At 46.0% G+C, this 26,804-nt stretch overlaps 1 protein-coding gene across 4 annotated transcripts in view; it reads left to right on the plus strand.

The window, feature by feature from the left end:
- Positions 1 to 1,251: 1,251 nt before the first annotated feature.
- LAMP2 (lysosomal associated membrane protein 2) overlaps positions 1,252 to 26,804 on the plus strand; it is a 53,326-nt gene continuing 27,773 nt past the window's right edge. The window contains exons 1-3 of one of the 4 annotated variants that reach the window (XM_056540034.1): positions 1,252 to 1,512; positions 13,059 to 13,174; positions 26,051 to 26,264. In XM_056540034.1, coding sequence (XP_056396009.1) covers positions 1,467 to 1,512; positions 13,059 to 13,174; positions 26,051 to 26,264 — 376 coding nt within the window. In that variant the 5' untranslated portion in view covers positions 1,252 to 1,466. The remainder of the gene's footprint in view (positions 1,513 to 13,058; positions 13,175 to 26,050; positions 26,265 to 26,804) is intronic. The other 3 variants (XM_056540037.1, XM_056540035.1, XM_056540036.1) reach the window with 3 other exon arrangements.

The following is a 26,804-nucleotide window of genomic DNA, read 5'->3' on the forward strand; positions in this document are numbered from 1 at the left end:
GATGTCCTGTATTAGCCGCGGGTCCCGGACGTTGATGGCCGCAGGGACTGCCGCAATAGGGGTTTATTCGCCATATAAGACGCACCGACTTTCCCCCCCCCAGTTTTGGAGAAGAAAAAGTGCGTCTTATATGGGGAAAAATACGGTAATCTACTTTTCTGAATTCCGCTATAATTCCGCTTGAAAACGATGTCGGGCAGAAATGTTTTTTTACCATTGACCATTCTATTGGATTATGCTCACGGATTCCGCTTGAAGAATGAACATGCTCTTCAAGCGGAAAGGAATTCAGCGTTGGAATTCTGCTAACAGAATTTCCGCAGTGTGAACAGGACAGCAGAAATAACATGAAAGTCAATGGGCAGAGGAGATGTGCATTCATTTGGAGAGGAGAATTCCCTTAGGAGGGACCGCTCGTCCAAGGGAAGCAGGCGGCATTATGCCATGATCCCTGGCAGACCAGCTTTCTGAAAAACCCTGAGCCGCACTTTTAAAAACCCTGCCAAGAGCCTGCCCGCCGGCCATTCAGGACTCCTGTCGGGGGATTTGAATATGAAATGCAGAGTTTCAAAAAAATATACAACGCTTTGGAGCGGAGCAGCACGGCATGCCGCACACTCCCCTGGTTAATAATATGATCACAGCGGGTCTCAGAATTGAGACCCCATACTATAAATCCCTCAGCCCTGTACTACTACCCCCAACATGGAACACTCTTGGGAGTAGTAGTACCAGCACTAATGAAGAATCCCAAAGCCAGGGGAACTACTATTCCTATCATGGAAATGAGTTTGTTCCTGTCTGTGGGCGACTGTGGAATTACTTTTTTTTTTACAGATAATAAAAAAAAAAGTTTACAGTTTTTATATTGCACAATTTTGCATACGGTTTAGTCCGTTTTTGAAGGATACGTTTAAAAAAAAAATTCTAAATAGCATGGCAAAACCGTGTGAATAGGCAGGCTGCTGCCCGTGCGAGAACCAATGAAGTATATAGTGGTAGGTAGGTGAACCCTGACATCCCGCCATGTCTTGTTCCTCCCGGTCAGGTAGTTGTGTCTATTGTGTTACACAATACGCTGCCCTCCCGGACCTCTCGTCACAAGCACATCTGACTCAGCGTTTACTGTAAACTATGCTGCTTCGTGTTTGCCGTCGCCTCCCGCCTTTTTTCCCCCACATCCTCAGTAACCACTTGTATCGGTACAATTATATATCTCTATAGATAGCTCTGTGTATTCCACCTCTGTGGATAGAAATCAGGGACATTTCTGGGAGATTTTAAGAAAGGAATTGTTAAAATTGAATTGCAATAATCCTCCCGCCCGCGCAGCTGCTTGTGACGTGAACCAAAAGAAGGGGGCTGACGCCGACGCGGTGGGTGAGGCTCCGGCTGTCATGTGACGGCGCTGGGTTCTTACAGTCAGTGTGACACTGCTTGGCGAGGTTTGTGGTCCTGTTGCGGAGATGGAGCGTTACCTGTGCGGTTTGATCATCTACCTGCTTGGCTTAGGTATGTAGAGAAGGGCGTGAGACACGGGGGAGCAGTCCGGGGTGCTAACCAGGGAGCAGGGCTGGGCTTTAGGGAGAGGCCCTGTGCGGATGGCCGCCGGCTGTTCAGATAGAAGGGTCAGATCACTGCATGCAGTCATTGACTTGCCCTCTGTTCCCTGGAAAGCTGGGTGATTTTCTGTACCTCTCAGCGCTTCTGGATTTCTGCAGGACAGATGGGCTGTGTGAGGTTGTATTTCAGCTTTCTGATAGGAGGCTGGATCATAGCATAACTCAGTGTTTCCCAACCAGGGTGCCTCCAGCTGTTGCAAAACTACAACTCCCAGCATGCCTGGACAGCCGAAGGCTGTCCAGGCATGCTGGGAGTTGTAGTTTTGCAACAGCTGGAGGCACCCTGGTTGGGAAACACTGGCATAACTCTTTAGGGGTCTCCTCCCCCCTGGCGCCCATCTATGTGTGCCCCTGACGCTTAGGTGCATGCACACCACGTTTTTGCAATACAATTCCTGTATCAGGTTTTTGATGAAAAACGGATTCTTCAAAACCTGACTAAGGCTGGGTTCACACCACGTTTTGTTATACGGTTCCCGTATACGGCTGGGAGGAGGAGGGGCTTAATCGCGGCGCCAGCACTCAGCCGTTTTCGGGAACCGTATTTAATGTATGTCTGTGAGCCGACCGGAGTGAACCCCAGCCACCGGTCGGCTTCGTTTTCGGCCGTATGCGGTTTCCCGACCGCAGGCAAAAAACACGGTCGACCACGTTTTTGCCTGCGGTCGGGAAACCGCATACGGCGGAAAAAAAGCCGATTCACTCCGGTCGGCTCATAGACATGCATTAAATACGGTTCCCGAAAACGGCTGAGTGCTGGCGCCGCGATTAAGCCCTGCTCCCCCCTCCTCCCAGCCGTATACGGGAACCGTAGTTAACAAAACGTGGTGTGAACCCAGCCTAAACTGTATCAAAACGTGTACAAATTTTAACCCATTTACGGTTTGAAAAATGATGTCCAGTTCCAACGGTTTTTGAATAAAGTTTCACTTGTTTGATTGAAATTCCAAGAAAAAAAAACTGCAAAGTCATAAACCGGATGGAAGCGTAAGCACATACAGTTTTGTACGCTTCCAATTGACTCCCATGTAAAAAAAAAAAAAAAAAACGTATACGGTTAAATACAGTTTTGTTTTTTTTCACCCGGACCAAAAAACATGGTAGACTACGGTTTTGGGTACGGGTAAAAAAAAAAAGTGCAAAACGGACTAAACCGGAAGATGCGTTTGACATACGGTTTACAATGTTAAGTCAATGCGTACGGTTTTCTATACAGTTCCATACGGTTTTTAACTTGAAACCGTATACGGTAACTATAGCAAAAACGTGGCGTGCATGCACCTGTACATAGCGTTATTTTGGGCACTGCTATGATGTGTAGGTAGTATTACATTGCCCCTCCCTGATGATATCACGTGCTGCTGCTTCTATTAGGCAATTGCTGTAATACCGCAGGACCTTCTGCTGACCCCAGGTTTTGACATAAGGCCATGTTCACACTTAGCAGATTTATTTTTCTTACAGTAAATTGGTGCTGATTGTTTTACAGTATTCCATTTTTTTTAGACCTGCAGCTTGTGTCCCGGGTTTCACCTAGTACAACATAAAGCAGTGTTTCCCAACCAAGGTGCCTCCAGGTGTTGCAAAACTACAACTCCCAGCATGCCTGGACAGCCAAAGGCTGTCCAGGCATGTCGGGAGCTGTAGTTTTGCAACAGCTGGAGGTGCCCTGATTGGGAAACACTGACCTAGAGGGTGAAGTCCATTGTCAAGGCTCCTTGTTATATGTGCAGATTTTACTGCAGCTTTGGGGTGATTGCCCCTATACAAACGTTCTGCTATGTCTGAACAGTACCCTAAAGGCTCTCCAGCTACTTATTTAGAGAAGTTAAAGGTGCCCGTCTGCCACTTCAGTTCTAGTTCTTACCTAGAACCACTTTGGGGCAGATTGATCTAAGCTGAAGTTACTGTAATTTCAAATAACTGTCCTCCATGTAAAAGCCATTGTGATATGTAATATATGAAAATCACTTCATTTAAAAAAATGACTCCTTATGCCAGAAAAAGAAATTTTTTTTAAAGGGGTAATCCAGGAATAGAAAAACAGACTATTTCTTCACACGGCACCACACCTGTCCTCAGGTTGTGTGCAGTATTGCAGCTCAGTTCCATTGAAATGAATGGAGCCAAGTTATGGCAACTGAAAATTCCCAAGGATCAATGATCCAAGTAAGGGGTGGACTTAAAGGGGTATTCCAGGATTTATTTTATTTTATTTGGCTATGTTACAGGGGCTGTAAAGTAAGGCTGCTTTCACACTGAGCATTCATCCGTTCTTAGACGTCTGTTTTCTGTGTAAAAATGGACGTTTAATAACGGATGAAATAACGGGTGCTAACGGCTGAATATATATTAATCCGTTAAGACCTGTTATCCCTCATGTATGGCCGAACACTTCTGCCTACAGGCTCCCACAGCTGGGACTACTACTCCCATTATGGAACAGACTTGTTTCCATGATGGGAGTAGTAATTCACTGGCTGCAGGAGTCTGCAGACAGCTGGGGAGGCTACATTAGTGTTTGTACTACAACCTCCATCATGGAACAGTCTGGGGGTTGTAGTACAGGGGCTGAGGGATTGATCGCACCGGGTTTCACTTCTGAGACCGATGCGATCTGAAGTTATTAAGAAGAGGTGCAGGCGGCAAGCTCCGCAACCCTGCGATGTATCAGTGTGTTTTAACTTTCATTTTTAATCCCCCGCAGGGATTTTTTATATCTCCCGCTGAGAGCGCTGAATGGCTCCTCAGTACCGACCATTCAGGGCTCTCAGGGAAATATAAAAATGAATATTGGGAGGAGCAGGGGGGCCATATCTATTTTAAAAGCGCTTTGGGGGCAAGATATATAGAGCTGCAGGGGGGGGGGCAGACATATATAGCCTATTTATCTAGCCCCCCAGCAGCGCATTAGATATGACCCCCGCCAGCGCATTAAATATATACTACGGCTGCCGGCACTATGCACTGCTAATAGAAATACTTTTCATTCATAGCGCTGCAGGGGTATATGTATATAGAAGTACTGTGGGGGGCAGATTTATAGCGTTATCTGCCCCCCACAGTGCTTCTATATACATATGCTGCTGCAGCGCTATGTATGAAAAGTATTTCTATCAGCAGTATCGGGCGGCGCCACGAGGCTACATTATACATGCGCTACAGGGAGGGTATATATTTAATGCGCCGGCAGGGGGGGGGGTCATATCTAATGCGCTGCTGGGGGGGCTAGATATATAGGCTATATGTCTGCCCCCCCCCCCCCCTGCAGCGCTATATATCTTGCCTCACACAGTGCTTTTAATATACATATGCCCCCCCCTGCTACTCAGAATGTTCATTTTTGGCCATTCAGGGCTCTCCGCGGGAGATTCAAAAATGAAAGTTAAAACACACTGATACATCACAGGGTTGCGGAGCTTGCCGTCTGCTCCCCTGGTTAATAACTTTGGATCGCCTCGGGTCTCAGAAGTGAAGCCCAGTGCGATCAATCCGTCAGCCCCTGTACTACAACCCCCATCATGGAACAGACTCTGTTCCATGATGGGTGTAGTAGTACAAACACTAGTGTAGCCTCCCCAACTGTCTGCAGACTCCCGCAGATAGGGAATTACTACTCCCATCATAGAAATAAGTCTGTTCCATGATTGGAGTAGTAGTAGTCCACCCTCAGCACTGCAGGCGTCTGCTGATGTCACCTCTTCTGAGCATGCTCAGAAGTAATAACGGATATTATAAACTGGGTGCAAACGGATGACATAAAGGCTCATCCGTCAGCCATAGACTTCAATGTTAAAAATAACGTCCGTTAATTTACCCGTTTCTTGTGATGGAAGAAAAATTAGTGCATGTGCCGTTATTTCTTCCGTCACAACTAACGGCCGTTATTCATGACGACTATAACGGGTCATAACTGATGATCAAAAAATCCCATAGACTTTAATGGGATTTTGTAACTGCCGTTTACCAGGGCTTTTCTAATGGACGTTTGTAACAGATGAATTTTTGTAGTGTGAAAGCAGCCTTAGTGTAGTTCATAATATAGTGTCTGTACTTGTGTGTGACGGTTTTCTCACAATTCTTCTGTGATTTTCACTCCAATATTTATTTTTATCAGCATACAAAATTACTGCTGTCTCAGATTTTTCCCAGGTTGCAATGCGGTCGAGACCTGACTCACTAGTCAGCTGATGACAGGGAGCCTGTCTGCTTCAATGGGTGGAGGGATCGCTTGGTGGGGGAGAGATCAATCTGCAACAGCTGTAGGCACCCTGATTGAAAACCACAGGTCTTTGAATGAATGCAGCTCATTTATGTTTCAATGGGTGGGGTGGCTGATGTGTGGGAGGGAGAAAATGGAATTGTGGGATTTGTAGTCAAAAATCTCACAACATAGCCATTTAGCCCCAAGATAAGCGTAAATATCCTTCCTAAGCATGTCCATTACTGCCTGCCAGGTACGTACTAAAATCACCTTATGGTGGAGAACCCCTTTAACATACGTTACTGTAAATGCAACTCAGTCCATAAGGACTTGGTAAAGGGTCCACTTTTTATCCCTTACTGTTAACTAATAAAACTTTAACTTTTTATTATTTTTCAAATCATAAGAATGAGCCGTATATGAATTAATAACCCAGCATTATAAGCACTGATATATTCCACAGGTACTGCCCCTCCGAGGTCTGTACATTACACCTGCAGTATGCTTATACACTGCTAATGCTGTCTTTAAAACCCTTCACAGAGCACCCCCCCTAACAACATGTTTTGTCACAGGGGTGACGTCTTCAGAGGTTATGGGGCAATGCCTTTGGCTGTCCAGGCATGCTGGGAGTTGTAGTTTTGATATCATCAGGGAAGGGCAATGTAATACTACCTACACATCATAGCAGTGCCTAAGGGTCAGGGGCACACATAGATGGGAGCCAGGGTGGAGGATACCCATAAAGAGTTATGCCAGTGTTTCCCAACCAGGGTGCCTCTGCCTCCAGCTGTTGCAATTTGTAAGACAAAGAATGGTGTGGTTTACAACAAATCACAGTTCAGCTTTAACCCAGGACCAAGCCCATTTTCACCTTAAGGACCAGGTCAATTTTATTTTTGAGTTTTTTGTTATTTTCTCCTCCTCTTCTAAAATCCATAACTTTTATATTTCCATCTACAGACCCATATAAGGGCTTGTTTTTTGCGTGATCAATTGTACTTTGTAATGAAACCTCATTTTACCATAAAATGTACGGCGAATCCCCAAAAATCTTTTTTTTAGGAAGGAAATTTAAATGAAAACTACAATATTGCACATTTTGGAGGGTTTCCTTTTCACACTGTACAATTTACGGTAAAAATTACGTGTTCTTTATTCTGTGGGTCAATACAATTAAAATGATACCCATGACTAGATACTTTTATATTTTTGTACCGCTTAAGAAAAATCTAAAACTTTTTGTACAAAATCAGTAATCTAAAATTACCCTATTTTGACCACATATAACTTTTTCATTTTTCCGTATATATTGCAGTATGAGGGCTCATTTTTTGCACCGTAATCTGTACTTTTTATTGATACATTTGCATATATAAAACTTTTAGATCATTTAAAAAAAAAAAATTTTGCGAATAAAATGTGTCAAAAAAGCAGCATTTTTGGAATTAAATTTTTTTTTTTTTTTTTACGTTTACGCCATTCACCGTACGGGATCATTAACATTATATTTTGATAGTTTGGACATTTATGCATGCGGCGATACCCAATATGTTTATTAAAAAAAAAAAATATATATATATATATATATATATATATATATATATATATATATATATATATATTTATATATTTTTTTTTTTTTACGCTTTTTGGGGGTAAAATGGGGAAAAATTTACAATTTTCATCTTTATTGGGGGAGGGGATTTTTCACTTTTACTTTTTATTTTTACATTTTTCAATTAAATTTTTTTTACACTTTTTATGTCCCCATAGGGGACTATCTATAGCAATCAGTTGATTGCTAATACTGTTCAGTGCTATGCATAGGGCATAGCACTGATCAGTATTATCGGTAATCTTCTGCTTTATCTCAAACCAGAGCAGAAGACACCGGGAGATGGACGGAGGCAGGTCCGCCATTACAGATGATCCGATCATCTATCTTTGATCTGTACTGATCACGGCATCTGAGGGGTTAATGGCGGACATCCGCGCGATCGCGGATGTCTGCCATTACCGTCAGGTCCCCGGCTGCTCCGATGCTCACGGTCATTCACAAGACGTAAATGTACCACCAAACCAGGACGTACATTTACGTCTGTGGTCGTTAAGGGGTTATCCACCATAAGGTGATTTTAGTACATACCTGGCAGACAGTAATGGAAATGCTTAGGAAGGATATACGCTTGTCTTGGGGCTAAATGGCTATGTTGTGAGATTACCATAATACTGTGGCTAGCTTTTTGTGAACTGGTATTTCCTGCTTGACTTTTTTCTTTTTTTTTTACTACAAATCCCACAATTCCATTTTCTCCCTCCCACACATCAGCCAACCCCACCCATTGAAACTTAAATGAGTTGCGTCCATTAAAAAGACCTGTGGTTTTCAATCAGGGTGCCTACAGCTGTTGCATTAGTTGCAGATTGATCTCTCTCCCACCAAGCGATCCCTCCACCCATTGAAGCAGACAGGCTCCCTGTCATCAGCTGGCAAGTGAGTCAGGTCCCGGCCGCATTGCAACCTGGGAAAAATATGAGACAACAGTAATTTTGTATGCTGATAAAAATAAATATTGGGGTGAAAATCACAGAAGAATTGTGAGAAAACCGTCACACACAGGTACAGACACTATATTATGAACTACACTAACTTTGTAGCATTGTCAAATAAAAAAAATTCCTTGTCTAACCCTATAAGGCTGCATTCACACCTCGTTTTTACTTTACGGGTGCCTGATCTGGCTGGGTGACTCCGGTCGGCTCATTTTTGACCCGTATTCGGTTTCCTGACCGCACCTAAAACCTACGGTTTTAGGTCCAGTCACAAAACCGGATACGGGCCAAAAATTAGCCGACCGGAGTCACCGTTTGACTCCGGTCGGCTCAAAAGTAAATGGATTTCTGCGCTGGTCCGGCTGGGGTATGGGAGCGCCCGGTTTTCCCTCCATCCCCCCCCCCCCCCCAGCCGGATCCATCACCCGTAACGTAAAAACGAGGTGTGAACGCAGCCTTAGTCTGTTTTCTTGGAGAAGGTTAGCTAGAGACAAAAAGCTGATATTGCTATTAGTATTGTGAGGAATAGCCTACTGGTAAAGGAGCACTACATCCCATAGGCAAACGTCTGATATCATTCACACACACACACACGTCTTAATCTCTCGGAAGGTTCACATGTGTGAGATAAGGTTGTGATCCCGGGGGCAGACGTATCTTAAGACTTCGTGCCAGTCACCAAAACACTACAAGATATTCACTTATCACCCCACCCCCTCATCTCAAATGGATGCATATTTTGTGATCTGCTCTTTACAGCATATTTTGGTCTATATATTGGTCTCCTTCACTGTACATTTGAACCTCTCTGTATTTGAGTATGTATTGCTGTCATCATTTAGGATACTTAAAGGGGTTTTACTGAACCAAAGAACTTACTGCTTACTTCCAAAAACACCACACCTGTCCATATATTAAATGTCGCATTGGAGTGACTGGGCTGCAACACCCCACACAACCTGTGGACAGGTGTGGTGCTGTTTTTGGAAGAGAGCAACAATTTTTTATTTTTATTTTTTATTCACTACAAACCCTTTGGACATCAAAGATTATGAATGCGGTGCTGAGGTATTTTACATATTCATTAGAACGGAGTATGCGCGACTGTCTCAGTGGATGACTTAGGACAGTTTCACATGAGGGATTAATAAGTATTTATTGCTTAAAGGGTTGCTCTGCTCTAAATATCATATCCCCTATCCAAAGGTTATAAATCACGGGCGTAAAGAACGCGGAAGCTGCAAGCTGATTGTGACGCCACGTTTCCTCCATTCATAGAGGTAAATGGAGGCGGCGTGGCGGCCAGCATCGCCAGTCATCGGGCACGGAGCAGTGGGACCCCCACGATCTAACATCTTATTCCCTATCCTTTGGATAGGGGATAAGATGTTTACAGTAGAGTACCCCTTTAACCCCTTAAGGACCAGGATCGTTTTTGCACTTTCATTTTTTTTCCTCCTCCGCTTCTAAAAATCATAACTTTAAATTTTGCACCTACAGATCCATATAAGGGCTTATTTTTTGCACCACCAATTGTTCTTTGTAATGACATCACTTATTTTATAGTGGGAAAAACAAAATAAAAAATGTATTTGTGGGGTGGGGAAAAAAGGCAATTTTGTAACTTTTGGGGGCTTTCGGTTCCACGCAGTTCACTTTTCGGTAAAATTGGCACCTTATCTTTATTCTGTGGGTCCATACAGTTTTTTTTGATAGATATATAATTATATATAATATCGGCCATACCGATAATCGGTCGAATATATATATATATCTATATCTATATCTATCGGTATGGCCGATAATCACGATTTTGGGCATTATAGGTATCGGCAATTACCTTGCCGATGAGCAGATAATGCCCCGCCCCCATTGCCTCCCCCGTCCACGGTTTTATAATTACCTGTTCCCAGGGCCCACGCTTCATTTTGCTCCTGCTGCGTCCTGCGTTACGCTGTGCGCAGTGACGTGACGTCACCGTCAGTGCGCACAGTGACAGTTCAGGATGGGGGAGGCAATGGGGCCGGGGCGGTGCGGTGAGTCGGGGGCGGCGTTCGCGGTTCGGGGGGGCGGTGGCGGTGATAGGTCTCAGGACCCCCGGACAGGCAGGGGGAGAGAAGCGGGTGGCGGCGGCGGTGGTCTATGGCACCGCAAAAGCCACTGCAGTGCATTGATTTAAAATGCACGCTTTAAATCAATGATCTGCAGCGGTGTCGCGGGGGGATAAATAGCCTATAACTTATACTGGAATATCGGTATAAGTTATCGGTGCTCTGCCAGTGTTATCGGTGCTCTGCTGCTCCAGGCTGGGAGAAGCAGAAGACAATTCGGACGGCGAGGCAAGCAGGTAAGGGCCCTCCCACCGACCTCTCAGCTGATCAGGACATTGCGGTTTCACCGCGATGGTCTTGAGCGGATCCGCTGATCTGCCGGGACACTTTTTTACTTTAATTTTAGAAGCTGCAATCAACTTTGATTGCGGCTTCTAAAGGGTTAATGCTGGGCATCGGCCCGATCAGCGGTGCCTGGCATTAACCCTGGGTCCTGGCTGCTGATAGCAGTCGGGACCCACAAGGTTGCATGCTCAGCTTGTGAGCATGCTTCAAACCCCGCTAAGGGGACCAGGGCATACAGGTACACCATTGGTCCTCAAGTACCGGGACGCAAGGGCATATCTGTACGCCCTTGGTCCTCAACAGGTTAAACAGTACATTTCCAGGAATGGTTGTACATTGCACATCAGTTTTATTGTACTATAATACACTTTTCGCAAGCAAACCTACAGAGTATCCACACAATGGAAAAGGGCTGATGACGCTACTCACTGCACTAAAAGGATCATCCTTTTAGAAGACATGTTTTCACTGCAATTCGTGGTTGCATCTGATGGGTTTTTCCTGTATATGACTTTCCCTAACAATGGCATCCTTTATATGTCTAGTCTTTATTATAAGGAGAAGAAGATATTTGAAAACAAGGTTGACCGAATGGTAAACCTCTATCCAGGGGTGGATAAGATTTCATCCAGTGCAGGTCTTATGTAACTCAATGCCTCTTGATGGGGATGATGAGAGGTGCACAGTGTTATGGGATGCTGTATGTCAGGTGCCATATAAATAAACTATAATGCCATCCCGTGACACTGGTAGCCCTACTTTCACAGTGAGTTGAGTTCATTGATATTGAATATCGTGTGTATCTAGATAGCTTTATTTAGAGGCGCTATTCATGCCTCTTTTACAGCTATTTTACAAACATCACAGAAAAACTGCATTATGACAGCATCATGTGATACCTTAGAGGAGGTGTAAAGGGGAGTACACCGCTTATCAGTCATGTAAGCCCAAAAAGGTTTCACACATGGCTGAAAGTGGTGCAGTGACCTGTAACTCCTGTAGAGGTCAGTATGTATTCTTCCTCTGCACAGGTTTTAAAAAATGTTTCCCATCGCGTGAACCCCCATTCAAACAAGGGGAGATTTATCAAAACCTGTGTTGAAGAAGAGTTGTGCAGCTGCCTATAAGCAACCTATTACATTGCTTCTTTCATTTATAGCCCCTTAAGGTTCCAGCTATTTTTATACATTTTTATGTATGTTTTCAATTTTCCACCTACAGACCCATATGAAGGCATTTTTGCAAAAATTGGGGGGTTTCATTTCCACGTGATGCTCTTTTCAGGAAAAAAAACATGCTATCTTTATATTGTAGGTCAAAATGATCTGTAGGTTTTATCAATACCATTTTTGCTTTGATGGAAATTTTTTGATAGCTTTTTATATAAAAAAAAAAAAAAAAAAAAAAAAATTATAATAAATATTGTTACAGACTTCAGTATATATTTTTTTAATTTACTCAATTTACTGTGCGATTTTATAAACATAATGTAGTAGTTTAGACATTTCGCCACGTGATGATACCAATTATGTTTGTATATTTTTGTTTACATTATTCTATTTAAAAAAAATGGGAAAAGGGGGAGTGATGGAAACTTTTATTGCAAAAGGGACTTAGTCACAAATTTTTTCACCAGTTATTTTTCTTTTCATACTCAGTAGCAATAACAGAGGAAATAACCCAGTAACTTGCATCACCATAGACTACAATGTTAAATTACTACATCTGTTATTTATAACAAAAAAAGAAGAAAAACCTGCATGTCCACCTTTTCTCTGTGCAAAAATAAAGCAAATTTAATGCAACAGATAATAACAGTACAGCGGACATATTTTTTTTTTTTTTTTTAAAGCCCTTTGACATGAATGGGATCCATTACCTTCTTCATCTCCTTTGCTCATTTCTGTAACTGAGATGAGCAATGAAGATGGAAAAATGCTGAAGTGAACCCAGACTTACATCACTTCATGCATCTGCTTTTTGGGGGGGGGGGGGGGGGGAACACAAAAAACTCCAGAGACTATAAAGTGTAATGTGTGGCATCAGCCTTATGAAAATCTGAAGAAAAAAAGACATAGAAACATTGGATTGTTATGATGACATTTTTGTGGTGGCAGGCGACAGGTTTGTTTCTTCCACCATCTCTCTATACTGAAGGGTAGGATTGGTTGGGAACACGTGAGGGACTTTGCTCCGGGAAAGTTATTATATAGCTAATAAATCTGATTATCACATTACTAAGGGCTCACAGGTCATTGACTGTTTTGTTTTCTTCACCAGGGCTCATGAGTTCAGAAGCTTTTGAAGTAGAGGTAAAAGATGAATCTAAAACCTGCATACATGCCAACCTGAAGGTGAAATTCATAATTCAGTATGAAACCATCAATAACACACTGGTAAGTCTTTACAATAATCCTTGTATAAAATATTTAGGCAGTAAAATCTCTCAGTAGCGGACACTCAACAGGGAATAAAAGTGTCCGCTATTGAGAGATGTCTTCTATTGGGGGGGAAAAGGCTAAAAAAAAATTCTAAATAACTGAATACTGTACTCACTGCAGAGTGTAATTACCTATAAAACATGATAAAAAGCAATTTTACAGTACAATCTCCCTGTGCCGTTTAAAGTAAAACTGTCACATGTTTTCTCCCACACTACGGGAGACGCTGATTCCAATGAGCCCTACTTTGCCCGGATCCACCCGACCATTCACCCGCAATCGTAGCTTTATTATATGTGGAAATCTTGCTGTAACTGGCATGGGCGGGGCTTCTGCAGCTTAACTGGCACTGACATCAGCGCCGCTTATGAATATTCATCCCCCCCCCCCCTCCCTCCAGCTCTCCCTCTCCCGCTACTAACTGAAGTGAGGGGGGGGGGGGGATGAATATTCATAAGCGGCGCTGACGTCACTGCCAGTTAAGCTGCAGAAGCCCCGCCCGTAGCAGTTACAGCAAGATTTCCACATATAATAAAACTACGATTGCGAGCAAACGGCCGGGCGGATCCGGGCAAAGTAGGGCTCATTGGAATCAGCGTCTCTCGCATCAATCAGTGGATAGTGTGGGAGAAAACCTTTGACAGTTTTCCTTTAATCACTCCTTATCACCCTTGTGTACCATTTCTTCCCCGTGCCATTTTATTCCCCCTCTTGATCCTTCCAATGCCTCTTAATTCCTCCCCCTTGAACCCCCTGTGTCACATTTCTTCTTGATCCCCCCCCCCCCGTGCCATTTCACTCCCCGTTTATTACCCTCTGTACAAATTCATCACCCCCTGTGCCATTTCATCCCCTCCTGTGCCATTTCATTCCACCTTTATTCCTCCTGTGCAAAATCATCCCACCTTATTCTTTGTGCCACATCACTTTTCCCCTTCCCTTCTCCCCTGTTGTTGTGGCTCTTACCTGCCCAGCAGGCTCAGGTGCAGGGGCGTTTGACATTCTCCTGATGTCCTCTGTGTTGCACTTACTGAGAGGCTGTGAGCAGCGGCGGCTACCAGCAGTAATGCGTGATGCTCCTGGCGTCACTCCTGCCGCTGCTGCTCTCAGTAAGTGCAGGGGTGTTGTCTGTACCCCCTGACGGTGGCCCTGTGTACAAGGTAGGGCCAGCACATAAGCTTGTTTTGTCCCCTATTGGGTGTGTCTGCGTCCTCTATTGGGAATGTCACCTATTCGGAGGGTGCAAATTAGGGATCGACCGATTATCGGTATGGCCGATATTATCGGCCGATAATCACGATTTTGGGCATTATCGGTATCGGCAATTATCTTGCCGATAAGCCGATAATGCCCCGCACCGCGACCGCCACCCCCTCGACCCACCGCACCCCCCACCGTGATGCTAGGCGGTATACCGGTATGGATTTTTTCCCATACCGCTATACCGGTCGGGCCCCTCCCCCACCCTCCCAGTCAATAAAAAAATTAAACTTACCCGTAATGGGGGTGGTCCGGGCCATCCATCCATCGTTCCTGTAGCGTCCGGGGGCGTTCCGGGTGGAGGGTGGTCCGGTCCGGGCTGTCCTTCTTCTCCCACGGTCTTCTTCTCCACTCCGGGCAGGCTCCGGCCTAGTACGCTGCATAGACGCCGCTACGCCATGACGTCAGGTGCGTCGCTGCGCACGGGCGTCACTGCGCAGCGACGTCTATGCAGCGTACTAGGCTGGAGCCTGCCCGGAGTGGAGAAGGACAGCCCGGACCACCCTCCACCCGGAACGCCCCCGGACGCTACAGGAACGATGGATGGATGGCCTGGATCACCCTGACAGGTAAGGGGAGAGAAGCGGGTGGTGGCGGCGGCGGCGGCCTATGGCCCCGCAAAAGCCACTGCAGATCATTGATTTAAAGCGCCCGCTTTAAATCAATGATCTGCAGCGGTGTCGCAGGGGGTTAAATAGCCGATAACTTATACCGGAATATCGGTATAAGTTATCGGCTATCGGCCCTAACCTGCACCGATTATCGGTATCGGCCCTAAAAAAACGATATCGGTCGATCCCTAGTGCAAATACATTAAGTCCTATGGGACTCTGCTGGGGAATAAAAAACTGTCCGCCATTTGGAGGTGTCCGCTTAGGTATATTTTACTGTATTATGACACGGTGAGGCTTATAATAAATCAATAAAAATTACTTATTCACATTCAGACAACAGAAATAAAACGTAATGCATTTATTTTATTTTTTTCCGATAGTGGAGAGCTTAATTTCACCGGCTCTGCTGGTCTAGAGTAATGGAGGGGTTCATATTTTAACTCCTTGTTGGTCTAGTGTAATTTAGGGGTAGAAAACAGTTTAACTGGTTAATGACCATGGACATGTATCTCAAGCCCGCGTCATACTGGCCGTCCCTCAGCTTATTCTTGTAGCTGAGGGCCAGCGTTAATAGCCGAAATGCGGCGATCGCCGCGGGCGGCTATTAACACTTTAGATCGCCACTGTCAAAGTTGACAGTGGCATCTAAAGAAAGCTATGATCCAGTGGGGTGGATCGCACTCCCCGCAGTGTGATCACGGGGGGGCGATCCACTGTGGAGGTAGCCGGAGGGCTTTATCAATGGAGCGCAGATCACACAGATCAATGGGGTTCTAATGATTCCATCTAAAAGCCCCCTAAGGGGACTAATAAAGTATAAAAAAAAAAAATAGTTTAATAAAAGTAAAAAGAAACCACACATATTAACCCCTTCCTTATGAAAAGTTTAAATCACCCCCCTTTTCCCAAATTCCATATAAAAACATAATAAAAATAAAGATATGTGGTAGCGCCGCGTGCGTAAATGTCCAAACTATAAAAATATAACATTAATTAAACCGCACGGTCAATGGTGTACACGTAAAAAAAAATTCCAAAGTCCAAAATTTTTGGTCACTTTGTATACTCTAAATAAATGTATAAAAAGCGATCAAAAAATCCCATCAAAACAAAAATGGTACCGATAGAAGAAAAAAAAAATTAGCCCTCATACCACCCCGTATATGGAAAAATAAGTTATAGGGGTCAGAAGAGGACAATTTTAATCACACTAATTTTGGTGCATGTAGTTATGTTTTTTTATGTAGTGAAATAAAATAAAACCATATATATTTTATCATTGTAACCGTATGGACCTACAGAATTAATTTATGGTGTAATTTTTACCGAAAAGTGCACTGCGTAGAATCGGAAGACCGCAAAATTTACAAAATGAATTTACCCCCCCCAATTTTGCCCCACAAATATTTTTTTTCTGGGTTCACTGTAAATTTTGTGGTGAAATGATTGAGGTCATTACAAAGTACAATTGGTGGCGCAAAAAATAAGCCCTCATATGTCTGTAGGTGCAAAATTAAGTGTGTTATGAATTTTAGAAGGTGATGTGGCAAAAACAAAAGTGCAAAAACTGAAAAACCCGTGGTCCTTAAGAGGTTAAAGGGGTACTCCAATGCTGAACATCTTTTCATGGATAGGGGATACGTGTCTGATCCTAGAAGTCGGACTCCCACGATCTCCTGCCCAGCAACTCTGCTTTCTCCTTGCACTAATTACTGTCGACCACGGCAAGAACCTGTGGCTGACATGCCCCCACCATGTTTCTCTATGGGAGAGGTGGAGCTACACGAATGCTATGGATAGGGGACAAAATGTCTGGCACCTGAGTACCCCTTTAAAGGAGAACTATTCACAAAAATAGATTTTCCTTTGGATAGGGGATAAGTTTTAGATGGGGGGGGGGGGGGGGGTACTGCAATGTGTGTACACAGCCTATAGTGTCTATCTGGATAATAATTTAATGTTTACAGTTCAAAATATTTGTTTTTCATTGTCAAAATTATCCGTGCAAACCAAGTAAAGAATTAAAGCACTTATATGAAAAGTCACAGATTTGTAAAAGACAGCTAGTGTTAACAATAGAGGCAAAGGGAGTTCACTATTTTTAAACTTAGCTGTCTCTAAGATCAAGAAGAAGGCCATATATTTAGAACCTTAAAAAACAGTATACATAGGGAAAGATAGGGGAAAGTATTCCCTGCAAGCCAGCTAAATGCTCAAATCACAAAGTGTCGAGTAACTACATTGGTTACTGATGAATTATATTTTTAAAAGTGCACAGGTTGGGATAAAAAAATAAATTCTCGTTCAGCTCCATTGGGGGACACAGGAACCTTGGGTATATCTTGCTGCCACTAGGCAATACTAAAAAAAAAAAAAAAAAAAAAATGGTCTGCTCCTCACGGCAGGATATACCCCACCCACTGACTCACTAATCACCCACTGACACTAATCAGTTTTTAGCTTAGTGTCCTAGGAGGCAGACGCAGGTCTGGAGCTCCCCAGACCTGGTCTTCTCTTACCATTTTTTTTTAGCTTTTTAGAGTATAGATTATTATTTTTTTTTTTTCTAGGTTGGGGTGACAGGAGCATGGCGCTGCCTGTTCTTCCCCCCCCCCCCCCCCACTTGTGCAGGAAGGGCACGGTCCATAGGGTATGGTCAGTTAACCCTTCCCCGCCACTGACCAGCACTCTGAGGATGCACCTTGGGTCCGGGTCTCCTATTGCCCTGCTCGTCCCGCTTTTTGAAGGTTGGTATGATGCAGCTGGCACCTGGCTGGTCGAAGACTTCAGGGGTGAGTATATGGGACATCACCTATCAGGTAAGTATTGCCCCCCTTTTCCCTCAACTTTTTATAGATTTTCCTGCAGCTGCATGCTGTTCCTTGCCACATCTTACTGGGACAGCTTGTGTCTTTGAGCTGGGCATTATGAAGGGGAAAAAAAAAAGTATCTGGTACATGTCGCTTCGTGCGCCTTATGGGGCGCTTCCAATCCCCTGCTTGAGAGGTCATTCTCAGCCTCTCCTGCTCCGGCGCGTGCTGCAGGGGTCACTAGTCTCCCCCTGCATCCTTCAGCCTATAGGAGGCACTGGAAGGTGGCGGAGGTCACGTGCACCGCAAGTGAAAGAGCTGAGGTGCTGCTGGCTAGTCACTTCACTGCAGGGTCCCCCCGGGCTTGGCTGTTGCTGCAAGCTGCTCCTGGTACTGCAGTTTGCTACTACTGTGCCTTCTCCTGTTGCTGCACGCTGCTCCCGTGCTGCAAGCTGCTCCTGTGGTTGCAAGTTCCTGTTGCTGCAAGCTTCTCCTATGGTTGCAAGTTCCTGTTGCTGCCAGCTGCTCCTGTTGCTGCCAGCTGCTCCTGTTGCTGCCATCTTCTCTGCAAAACTACTGCGTCTTCAGGAACCTGGGTGAGCTTGTTCCTTTTTCTTTCATATCTGGGATAGCTGACTTATCTGATTTGCAATGTCCATACCCAGCTCTGAACCCTCTAGCAGACCGGCGGTCTCCGCTTTGGTCACTTACTATGCTTGCTTGGGATGAAACTTTAAATTGCCAGGTGGTTCAGCTGCGTCCACCTGTCCTGCCTCATGTCCCAATCCCCCCGCCCAGAATAGCTACTTGGAGCGTGTGGTCTCTGACCCTCCTCCGTTTTGGGTGTCTTCTCTGTCCCAGACGATCTGGCACAGGTCTCCAGGGAGGTGGCTACTGCCTTAAAGCATTCTTCCTTGCATCCTCCTTCCCGGGAGGCGAGTTCGGCATCCTCGGGCCGCCAACGCTCTCACAGGCGTCCCAGGTTCACTTATTCTGATTCCTCTCCTGAGCGTAGGTCTCCTCGCCGATCTCGCTCCAGGTCCCCATTCTCTAGGCAGCATCCTTGATCGCGTGGTTGCTCCCCTAGCACCTGTTCCCGATCTCCAGCCCACCAAGCCAGATCCGTGTCACAAAGATCCGGAGCCTCCACTGCTCATTCCCAGTCTCCTGGGGAACTGGTGGACTCGGACTCTGATCTGCAATCGGAATCTGAAGAGCTGTCATCCATGTCTGACATGGTGGACAGCTTGGTGTCGGCTGTCAGGGACACCTTTCACCTACAGGACCCTGGAACTTCGGATCCTGCTCCAGAAGTTTCCTTTCAGCGCTATCCAATTCTCATAAGGAGTTTGATGACTTGCTGGAGACTGCCTGGAAGCAGCCGGAGAAGCGCTTTCAAGGGTCAAAATGGTTGAAGGCTATGGGGGAGATTTATCAAAAACTGTCCAGAGGAAAATTTGCCCATAGCAACCAATGAGATCTCTTCTTTCATTTTGCAGAGGCCTTGTTAAAAATTAAACAAGAGAGCTGATTGGTTGCTATGGGCAACTGGGCAACTTTTCCTCTGGACAGTTTTTGATAAATCTCCCCTTTGTTTACATTTTCTCAGGACCTGGTATCCAAATGGACCGCCCGACTATAGTGGACCCTCCAGTCTCCCGCTTATCCAAATCCACCACTCTTCCCCTGGTGGATGCGGCTTCTCTCAAGGACCCCGCAGACAAGCGGAATTTTTTTTTGGCGAAGTACCCCTAATGAGGCGGTTGGCTCCTCTTTAACCTCTTTGGTAACCAAAGCCCTGTCGGCCTGGGCTTCTCAACTCCACCAAGGTGTGTTATCCGGGGCTCCTCCTGTCGATCTGGCGTTGACGTTGCACTCCACATCTCCAATGCTGGCGAGTATTTATGTTTGGCTTCCTTAGAATCTGCACGCTGTGCGGCCTTTGCTTCAGGCAACTTGGTGGCCATTCGCTGCTCTATGTGGCTGAAGGCTTGGCATGCCGACGCGGCCTCTAAGAAATCTCTCACTGAGATGCCCTTTACGGGTGGCCGTCTTTTCGGTAAAAGACTGGATGAAATAATCTCCGAAGCCAGCGGCGGTAAGAGCTCTCTCCTTCCCCATATCGGCGATCCACATTCTAGGGGTGGAAAACTGGGAAGCGGACTTTCTAAGGACGGGGACTAGGCCGAAGCCTAAATTTATGGACGGCTGCCGGATGTGACTCCCGACACACGTGTGTCAGGAAGTCCATACCCGCCGAGCTAAAGGGAGAGCAGGGAGCCAGGTGGGTAATGTTCCCCAGAATCTTGTGCATCGCACCAGTTCTCGCCGTTAGGCCTCTTCCTTTCGGTCCTTTCGTTCCCTTGGCTCAGGGCGTCAGGACAAGCCAGAGTCTGCAGTCCACGAAGGCACCTACCTTCAAGTCTCTCCCGTCCTGGAAGCATGAGAGCCACTCTGGACGTTTCTCTGCCAAATCAGGTACTCTCAAGCCTACCTCAGCCTGAAGGGGCGCCTCCACCCGAGTCTTCTCCTCGGGTGGGCGGACGCTTGTCCCACTTTTGGGACACCTGGTTGGTGCAGGATTCCTGGGTTTGGGATGTCGTTTCTGACTGTTACCGAATAGAGTTTGGTTCTTTTCCCCGGGATCGTTTCTTCCGTTCCCGGCCTCCCCGCCGGACATGGCTGCAGCCTTTTAGTCGGCACTTAACACCCTTCTGGCGCAGGGAGTCATCGTGCCGGTTCCAGTCCAGGAACGTTTTTTGGGCTTCTATTCGAACCTGTTCGTTCCCAAAAAAGGGGGAACGGTTTGTCCGATTCTCGATCTGAAGCTCCTCAATCAACACCTACGCCTTCGGCACTTCCGGATGGAATCTCTGTTTGGTTGTTGCATCCTTGGATCAGGGCGAATTCCTGTCGTCGGTGGACATCCGGGATACATACCTGCACATCCCCATTTTTCCGCCACACCAACATTTTCTGCGGTTTGCCATTCCGGCAGGTCATTTCAGGCTGGCCATGGCCCCCAGGGTCTTTACCAAGGTTCTGGCGGCGGTGATTGCCATCCTCCGCTCCCGAGGGGTGTCGGTGCTTCCTTATCTGGACGACCTGTTGATAAAAGCCCCATTCTTGGCCCAAAACAGAGTCTCCACATCATGCTTCAGACTCTGACCAGTTTCGGGTGGTTGATCAAGAAGGAGAAATCCAAACTATTTCCTTCCCAGTCTCTGGTTTTCCTGAGCCTCGGGTTCTTCTTCCACCGGACAAGCGGCGCGCGCTTCTGTCCGGGATCCGCCTCTTGCTTCACCCACATCCGGTGTCCATCCTTTTGTGCATGGAAGTGTTGGGCAGGATGGTGACTGCCATTTAAGCGGTTCCCTTTGTGCAGTTCCTCTTCAATGGGCCATCCTGACTCTTTGGGACAAGTCTCCACTATCCCTCCACTGCCGTATCAGTCTGTCCTCGGTGACCAGTTGATCACTGTTTTGGTGGCTCCGCTCTCCTTCTGGAGGGTCGCTTGTTCCTTCCACTGCATTGGCAGGTCTTAACGACCGACGCGAGCCTCCTATGCTGGGGAGGCGTTTTTCAGGACCGGACGGTACAGGGCCGCTGGTCCCCTCCAGGAAGCTCATCTGCCCATCAATGTGCTGGAGCTCATGGCCGTCTTCCTTTGTTTCCTTCACTGGGAGTCGATTCTCCGGGGCCATCCGGTTAGGATTCAGACAGACAATGAATGCAGACAGGCTATGACTTACATCAATCGCAAGGGGGCACTCGCAGCTGCGCTTCCATGGCCGAGGTGTCCAAGATTCTGATTTGCCTCCATATCGGTGATCCACATTCCAGGGGTGGAAAACTGGGAAGCGGACTTTCTAAGTCGCTCCTCACCCGATCCCGGGAGTGCGTCTGTTAGGGGATGCCGGACGTGGACCTCTTTGCGTCCTGCCTGAACCGGCAGGTTCCAGCCTTCTTGACGAAGTCCTGCGATACTCTGGCTCTAGCTGTAGACGCGTTGAGCGTTCCATGGTCACAGTTCACCCTTCCTTACGTCTTCCCTCCGCTCCCTCATCTGCCCAGGGTGCTGAGGAAGCTCAAGGCGGAAGGCGTCTCGCCAATTCTGGTGGCGCCAGATTGGCCCTGGCGCTCGTGGTTCGTCTTGTAGCGGATGCCCCCTTTCGGCTTCCGGATTGCCCCGACCTTTTCTCTCAAGGGCCTCTTTGCCACCCCAATTCACTGCCGCTGCGTTTGATGGCGTGGCTGTTGAAACCGCGGTGCTAAAGGCTCAGGGTTTCTCTCCCCGGGTCATTTGCACCATGCTTAAGGCACGTAAACAGTCCTCTGCTATGATTTATCACAGGACCTGGCGGGCCTATTTTCGGTGGTGCGAGTCCCGTTCTGTCTCCTGTTCCTTTTATCCTTACCCAACCTGCTTGCGTTTTTACAATCAGGGCTGGAAACGCGGTTGGCACTCAGTTCCCTCAAAGGACAGGTGTCTGCGTTTTCCATTCTTTTTCAGCGCCCCTTGGTGTCCGATTCGCATGTTCGCACTTTTCTACAAGGGGTGGCACATGAGATTCCTCCTTACAGGTCTCCCACTCCACCTTGGGACCTGAATTTGGTTCTTGGCGCTTTACAGTGCTCCCCGGGACACCTCTCCGTTTTCTTTCTTGGAAGGTGTCCTTCCTCATTGCCGTGACTTCCATCCGGAGGGTGTAATCCTGCCAACCCCCCTTTCTGGTGCTTCACCAAGACAAGGCCGCGGTCTCAACTTTTCATTTGAATGAGGATATTGTCCTTCCCTGCTTTTGTCCTGCTCCATCTCATCCTAAGGAGCGCTCTCTCCACAAACTGGACGTGGTCAGGGCTTTGCGGGTTTACCTCTCGACCACCTATTCCTTTACACGTTCTGATTCGCTGTTCGTCATTCCAGAAGGCTGGCGCAAGGGTTTGCCTGCTTCTAAGGCGACCATCTGTTGGTGGATCAGGTCTGCCATTTCAGAGGCTTATCGTTCTAAGGGGAAGCCTCCCCCATTCAGGGTTAGGGCTCACTCTACTCTCTCTTTGTGCCTTTTGGGCGGTCTTAAACAGGGCCTCGGCCCTGCAGGTGTGTAAGGCGGCCACTTGGTCCTCCGTACATACGCTCACCAAGTTTTACCAGGTGCACACTTCTGCGTCTGCTGACGCCAATTTGGGGCATAAGGTGCTGCAGGCGGCGGTGGCATTGCCCTCTGCCTGAATTTTGGTCAGTTTTGTTTCCCATCCTGGGGACTGCTTTGGTACATCCCACGGTTCCTGTGTCCCCCAATGGAGCCGAATGAGAAAAGGAGATTTTTTTTTTTTAGACTTACCGTACTACAATCTTTTTCTCAGAGGATCCATTGGGATCCGTTGACCTGAGGGTCGGTTGCCTGTCTGTAAGTTGGTTCGTTTGTTTTTGGCTGGGCCCTTTTTTCAGACTCCTATGATTTTCAGTTCCTCCTACTGCTTTGGGACTAAAACTGATTAGCTCAGGGTCAGTGGGTGGGGTATATCCTGCCAGGAGGAGCCGACTTTATTTTATTTTATTTTTTCTTGTATTGCCTAGTGGCAGCAAGATATACCCACGGTTCCTGTGTCCCCCAATGGATCCTCTGAGAAAGAGATCTTAAGTCTAAAAAATCTCCTTACTCACCTTGACACATAGGAAATCCATGCAAAGCCAATCACTTGCAACAGTGATTGGCTGGCCTAATGGGCAATTCCTGTGTCGAGATGGCGTACATTTAAAGAAAAATTACTGCATGCACACATGCAGCAATATCATTTATGTTAAAGGAGAACTTCAGCCAAATTACCTTTTTTATAAAGCACATGTTAAAGTCATATAACTTTAAAATGTACAAGTGTAATCTTTGTTGAGCACATACCATGTTTCTCTCAGCTTTTCCTCCTGGCAGGAAGTCCAGTAGTTCGTATCACACATGATGACTGTGTTGCTGGGCCCTACATATCATTTTGTAACCTCACACTCCCTTCTCCTCAGCTCAGAGAGCCTCAGCATGCAATGTGTGATTGTCCCTAATTGGCTGAGGCACAAACACCTCCCTTTATTCACTGCTTCTCTAACCATGTGACCTGCTCAGTGCCAGAATTGTGATATATATTTTGTCACCACACATGCCCCAAAATGGTACATATAGAAGACAGATCATGTTACATAAAATGGGCCACCCTCCCCCTGGAGTATAGTCCTGCCACACACCTTCCCCCGTTGTATAATCCTGCTACACACACTGCCCTAAACTGAATAATTATACATCTGTGTCCCTTAAAACAATGAATGTCTGTTCCCCTGTTCAGTGATTGATGCCACTATGTCCCCATGTGAACTGTGTCACTATGACCCCCCCCCCCCCAATGTACTGTACCACTATGACCCCCCTTCCCTTCCATTGTGCTAATATGCCCTATAAGAAATGTAAACCTGAATAATTTCCTGTTACTTTCTCCAGCTGTTTCAAACTACAACTCCAATCATGCACAGACAGGAGGTCATAATGGGAGCTGTAGTTCTGCAACAACTGGAGAGTTACAGGTTGAGGAACACAAATGCTCCCTTTTCCCAAGGTCCCAAAGTGATCCTCTTCTTTGGCTTCTTCTTCTAGTCAGGCTTAGCCAGAGCAGAATAATGCAGGCAGCACTAATAGCACTATCTGCTTTATAAAAGAAGAGCTGGCCAGACAGGGAACCTCAGTTTTCTTGCTTCGGGCCACATTTGACTATTCGTTTGAATCGTTGCCCCCTCTGGGTAACTGGCTGAAGGTCCGAATAATTGGTGTCCTCAGTCTGTCAGTTGAGAACTGCGGCTCAATGGGATAATCCATAGCAAAAAGCCGGCCACCTTTCACGTTCAGACTGGAACCTCCCTACTAGGGATTTACCAATACCAGTATCTGTATCTGGTCCGATACCGGACATTTGCCTGAGTATTGTACTCGTGCACATGTCACAGATACCATTGCTGATACCAGTTCAGCCAATGGTGGGTCCAGTGCAGCGGCGTGGGGATGGCAGCTTCTGTGCGGCGGTGGCAAGTCCCGTGTCCCAGCTGAGCGGCGTGGGGTAGGCGGCTTACGTGCAGGGTGGCGTGTCCCATCTGATCGGTGTGGGGGCAGGATTTCTGTGCCGCATCGGCTCTCATGTCCCTGTGGTTGCCTAGCACTGGGAGGAAGTGAGTTAAAGCCACTTCTTCCCAGTACTCTATGGTGCATTTGCATGGGAGGGAGCAATAACAGCAGGCCAGATGGGTATGGTGCATGAAATGGAGGAGAAATTAAGTTAGTTTCTCCCAATTTCATGTTCAGTGAGTGAACATAAAATAAGGGAGGATGGGTATATGAGGTGGAATAGAAGTGAGGGGGAATAGACATATGAAGGGAAATGGGCATTTGAAGGGAGAGAATGGGCATATAAGGGGGGGTGCCAATGAGGAGAATGGGCATATGAGGTGAATGGGCATATGAAATGAGGGAAATGTGCGCATGAAGAGAATGGCTATATGAATTTTATATAGCCACTCCCCTTATTTCATATGCTCATCCCCCCCCCAATCATCTAGCCGATTCCGCCCATTTCCCTTCACTATGGCTATGATGAAATTGAGAGGATTGGAATTGAAATGGGGGGGGATTTCAGTATAAGGGTGTGTTCACACTACAGGGTGTGAACGGAATCTCTGCTCGCTGAATTTATCGGGACATCCCTACTCCCTACCCATAATGTATAGTGTGTGGTAAAGAAAATGTTTTTAAAGGGAACCTGTCATGATGAACCTTTATCTGCTAGCAGCAGGTTATTGAGCTATAGCTGAGCGCATGAATACCTTATTTTGTAGAAAGAAATACTCAGTTTTGCACCCACTGTTTACAAGTTTAGTAGCAGAATATGGGTGGGACTACTACAGTTTGTTTGACAGATACTGTAAGTTCTTTGGAAATAATTTCACTCAGCATCTGATGATAAAACCTACACAACAGTCTGAGTTACAAGACGCATGATAAAGTCTGCTCGTGGACATCCCTCTGATAGCAAAAATACAGTAATGTTTGATATAATCTTCTATTTGGTCATACAACTTCTTTTATTGCGTGTGTTCTATTTTCTCCTTTTAGAAGAACACCACATTAGTTGCACCTGATGCAGTGGACACAAGTGGCAGTACATGTGGCAGCACCAAGGAAGCTCCTTTGTTAGTAGTTAACTTTGGGAACAACCATACATGGAGTGTGAACTTCACCAAGAATAGTACGGTGTACAGTATTGATGTTATCGTCTTCACTTACAACACCAATGACAGTGCATTGTTTCCAGATGCCAAAATAAAAGGTAAATACATTAAAGAAGCCATGATGAATGTGTTCTAAATCTTTTAACCCTTAATGCAGTGTGGTATACATGTAGTTTCTGCACACTGCTGTGACCGCCACGTCCATGTGACCAGGAACAAGAGGGTGGCTGTGCCTGGCTGACATCAGGGACTTGCTGGTCCTGGCCAATTAACCCCATAAAGCCATCAGTGTGGACAAAGGGAGATGATTCCCTTGGAAACACGCTCGTTGACTTGGCTAGAATACTGCGACTGTAAATTAAAACCCAAGGGCTGTAGTGTCTGTTACAGCATACACTACTATATATTTACCTGAAAATGCCAAAAATGACTTCTGCTACAGAAAAAACAAACAAACATGGTTTTAAGTTAGAATTTTTTTAATATATTTTTACTGTGGGGTAAGGAGTAATTTTTTGATACATGATGGGATTTACAAAAATGTGAGAAATCACCTGGGGGAAGTAATTTATTATGCACAGCTTGTTTTATTACTTACTTGATAAGGTTAAAGTCCAACCTATAGCACTACCATTTTG

This window comes from Hyla sarda, chromosome 9, assembly GCF_029499605.1.
Source record: "Hyla sarda isolate aHylSar1 chromosome 9, aHylSar1.hap1, whole genome shotgun sequence".
NCBI classification, from domain to species: Eukaryota; Metazoa; Chordata; class Amphibia; order Anura; family Hylidae; genus Hyla; species Hyla sarda.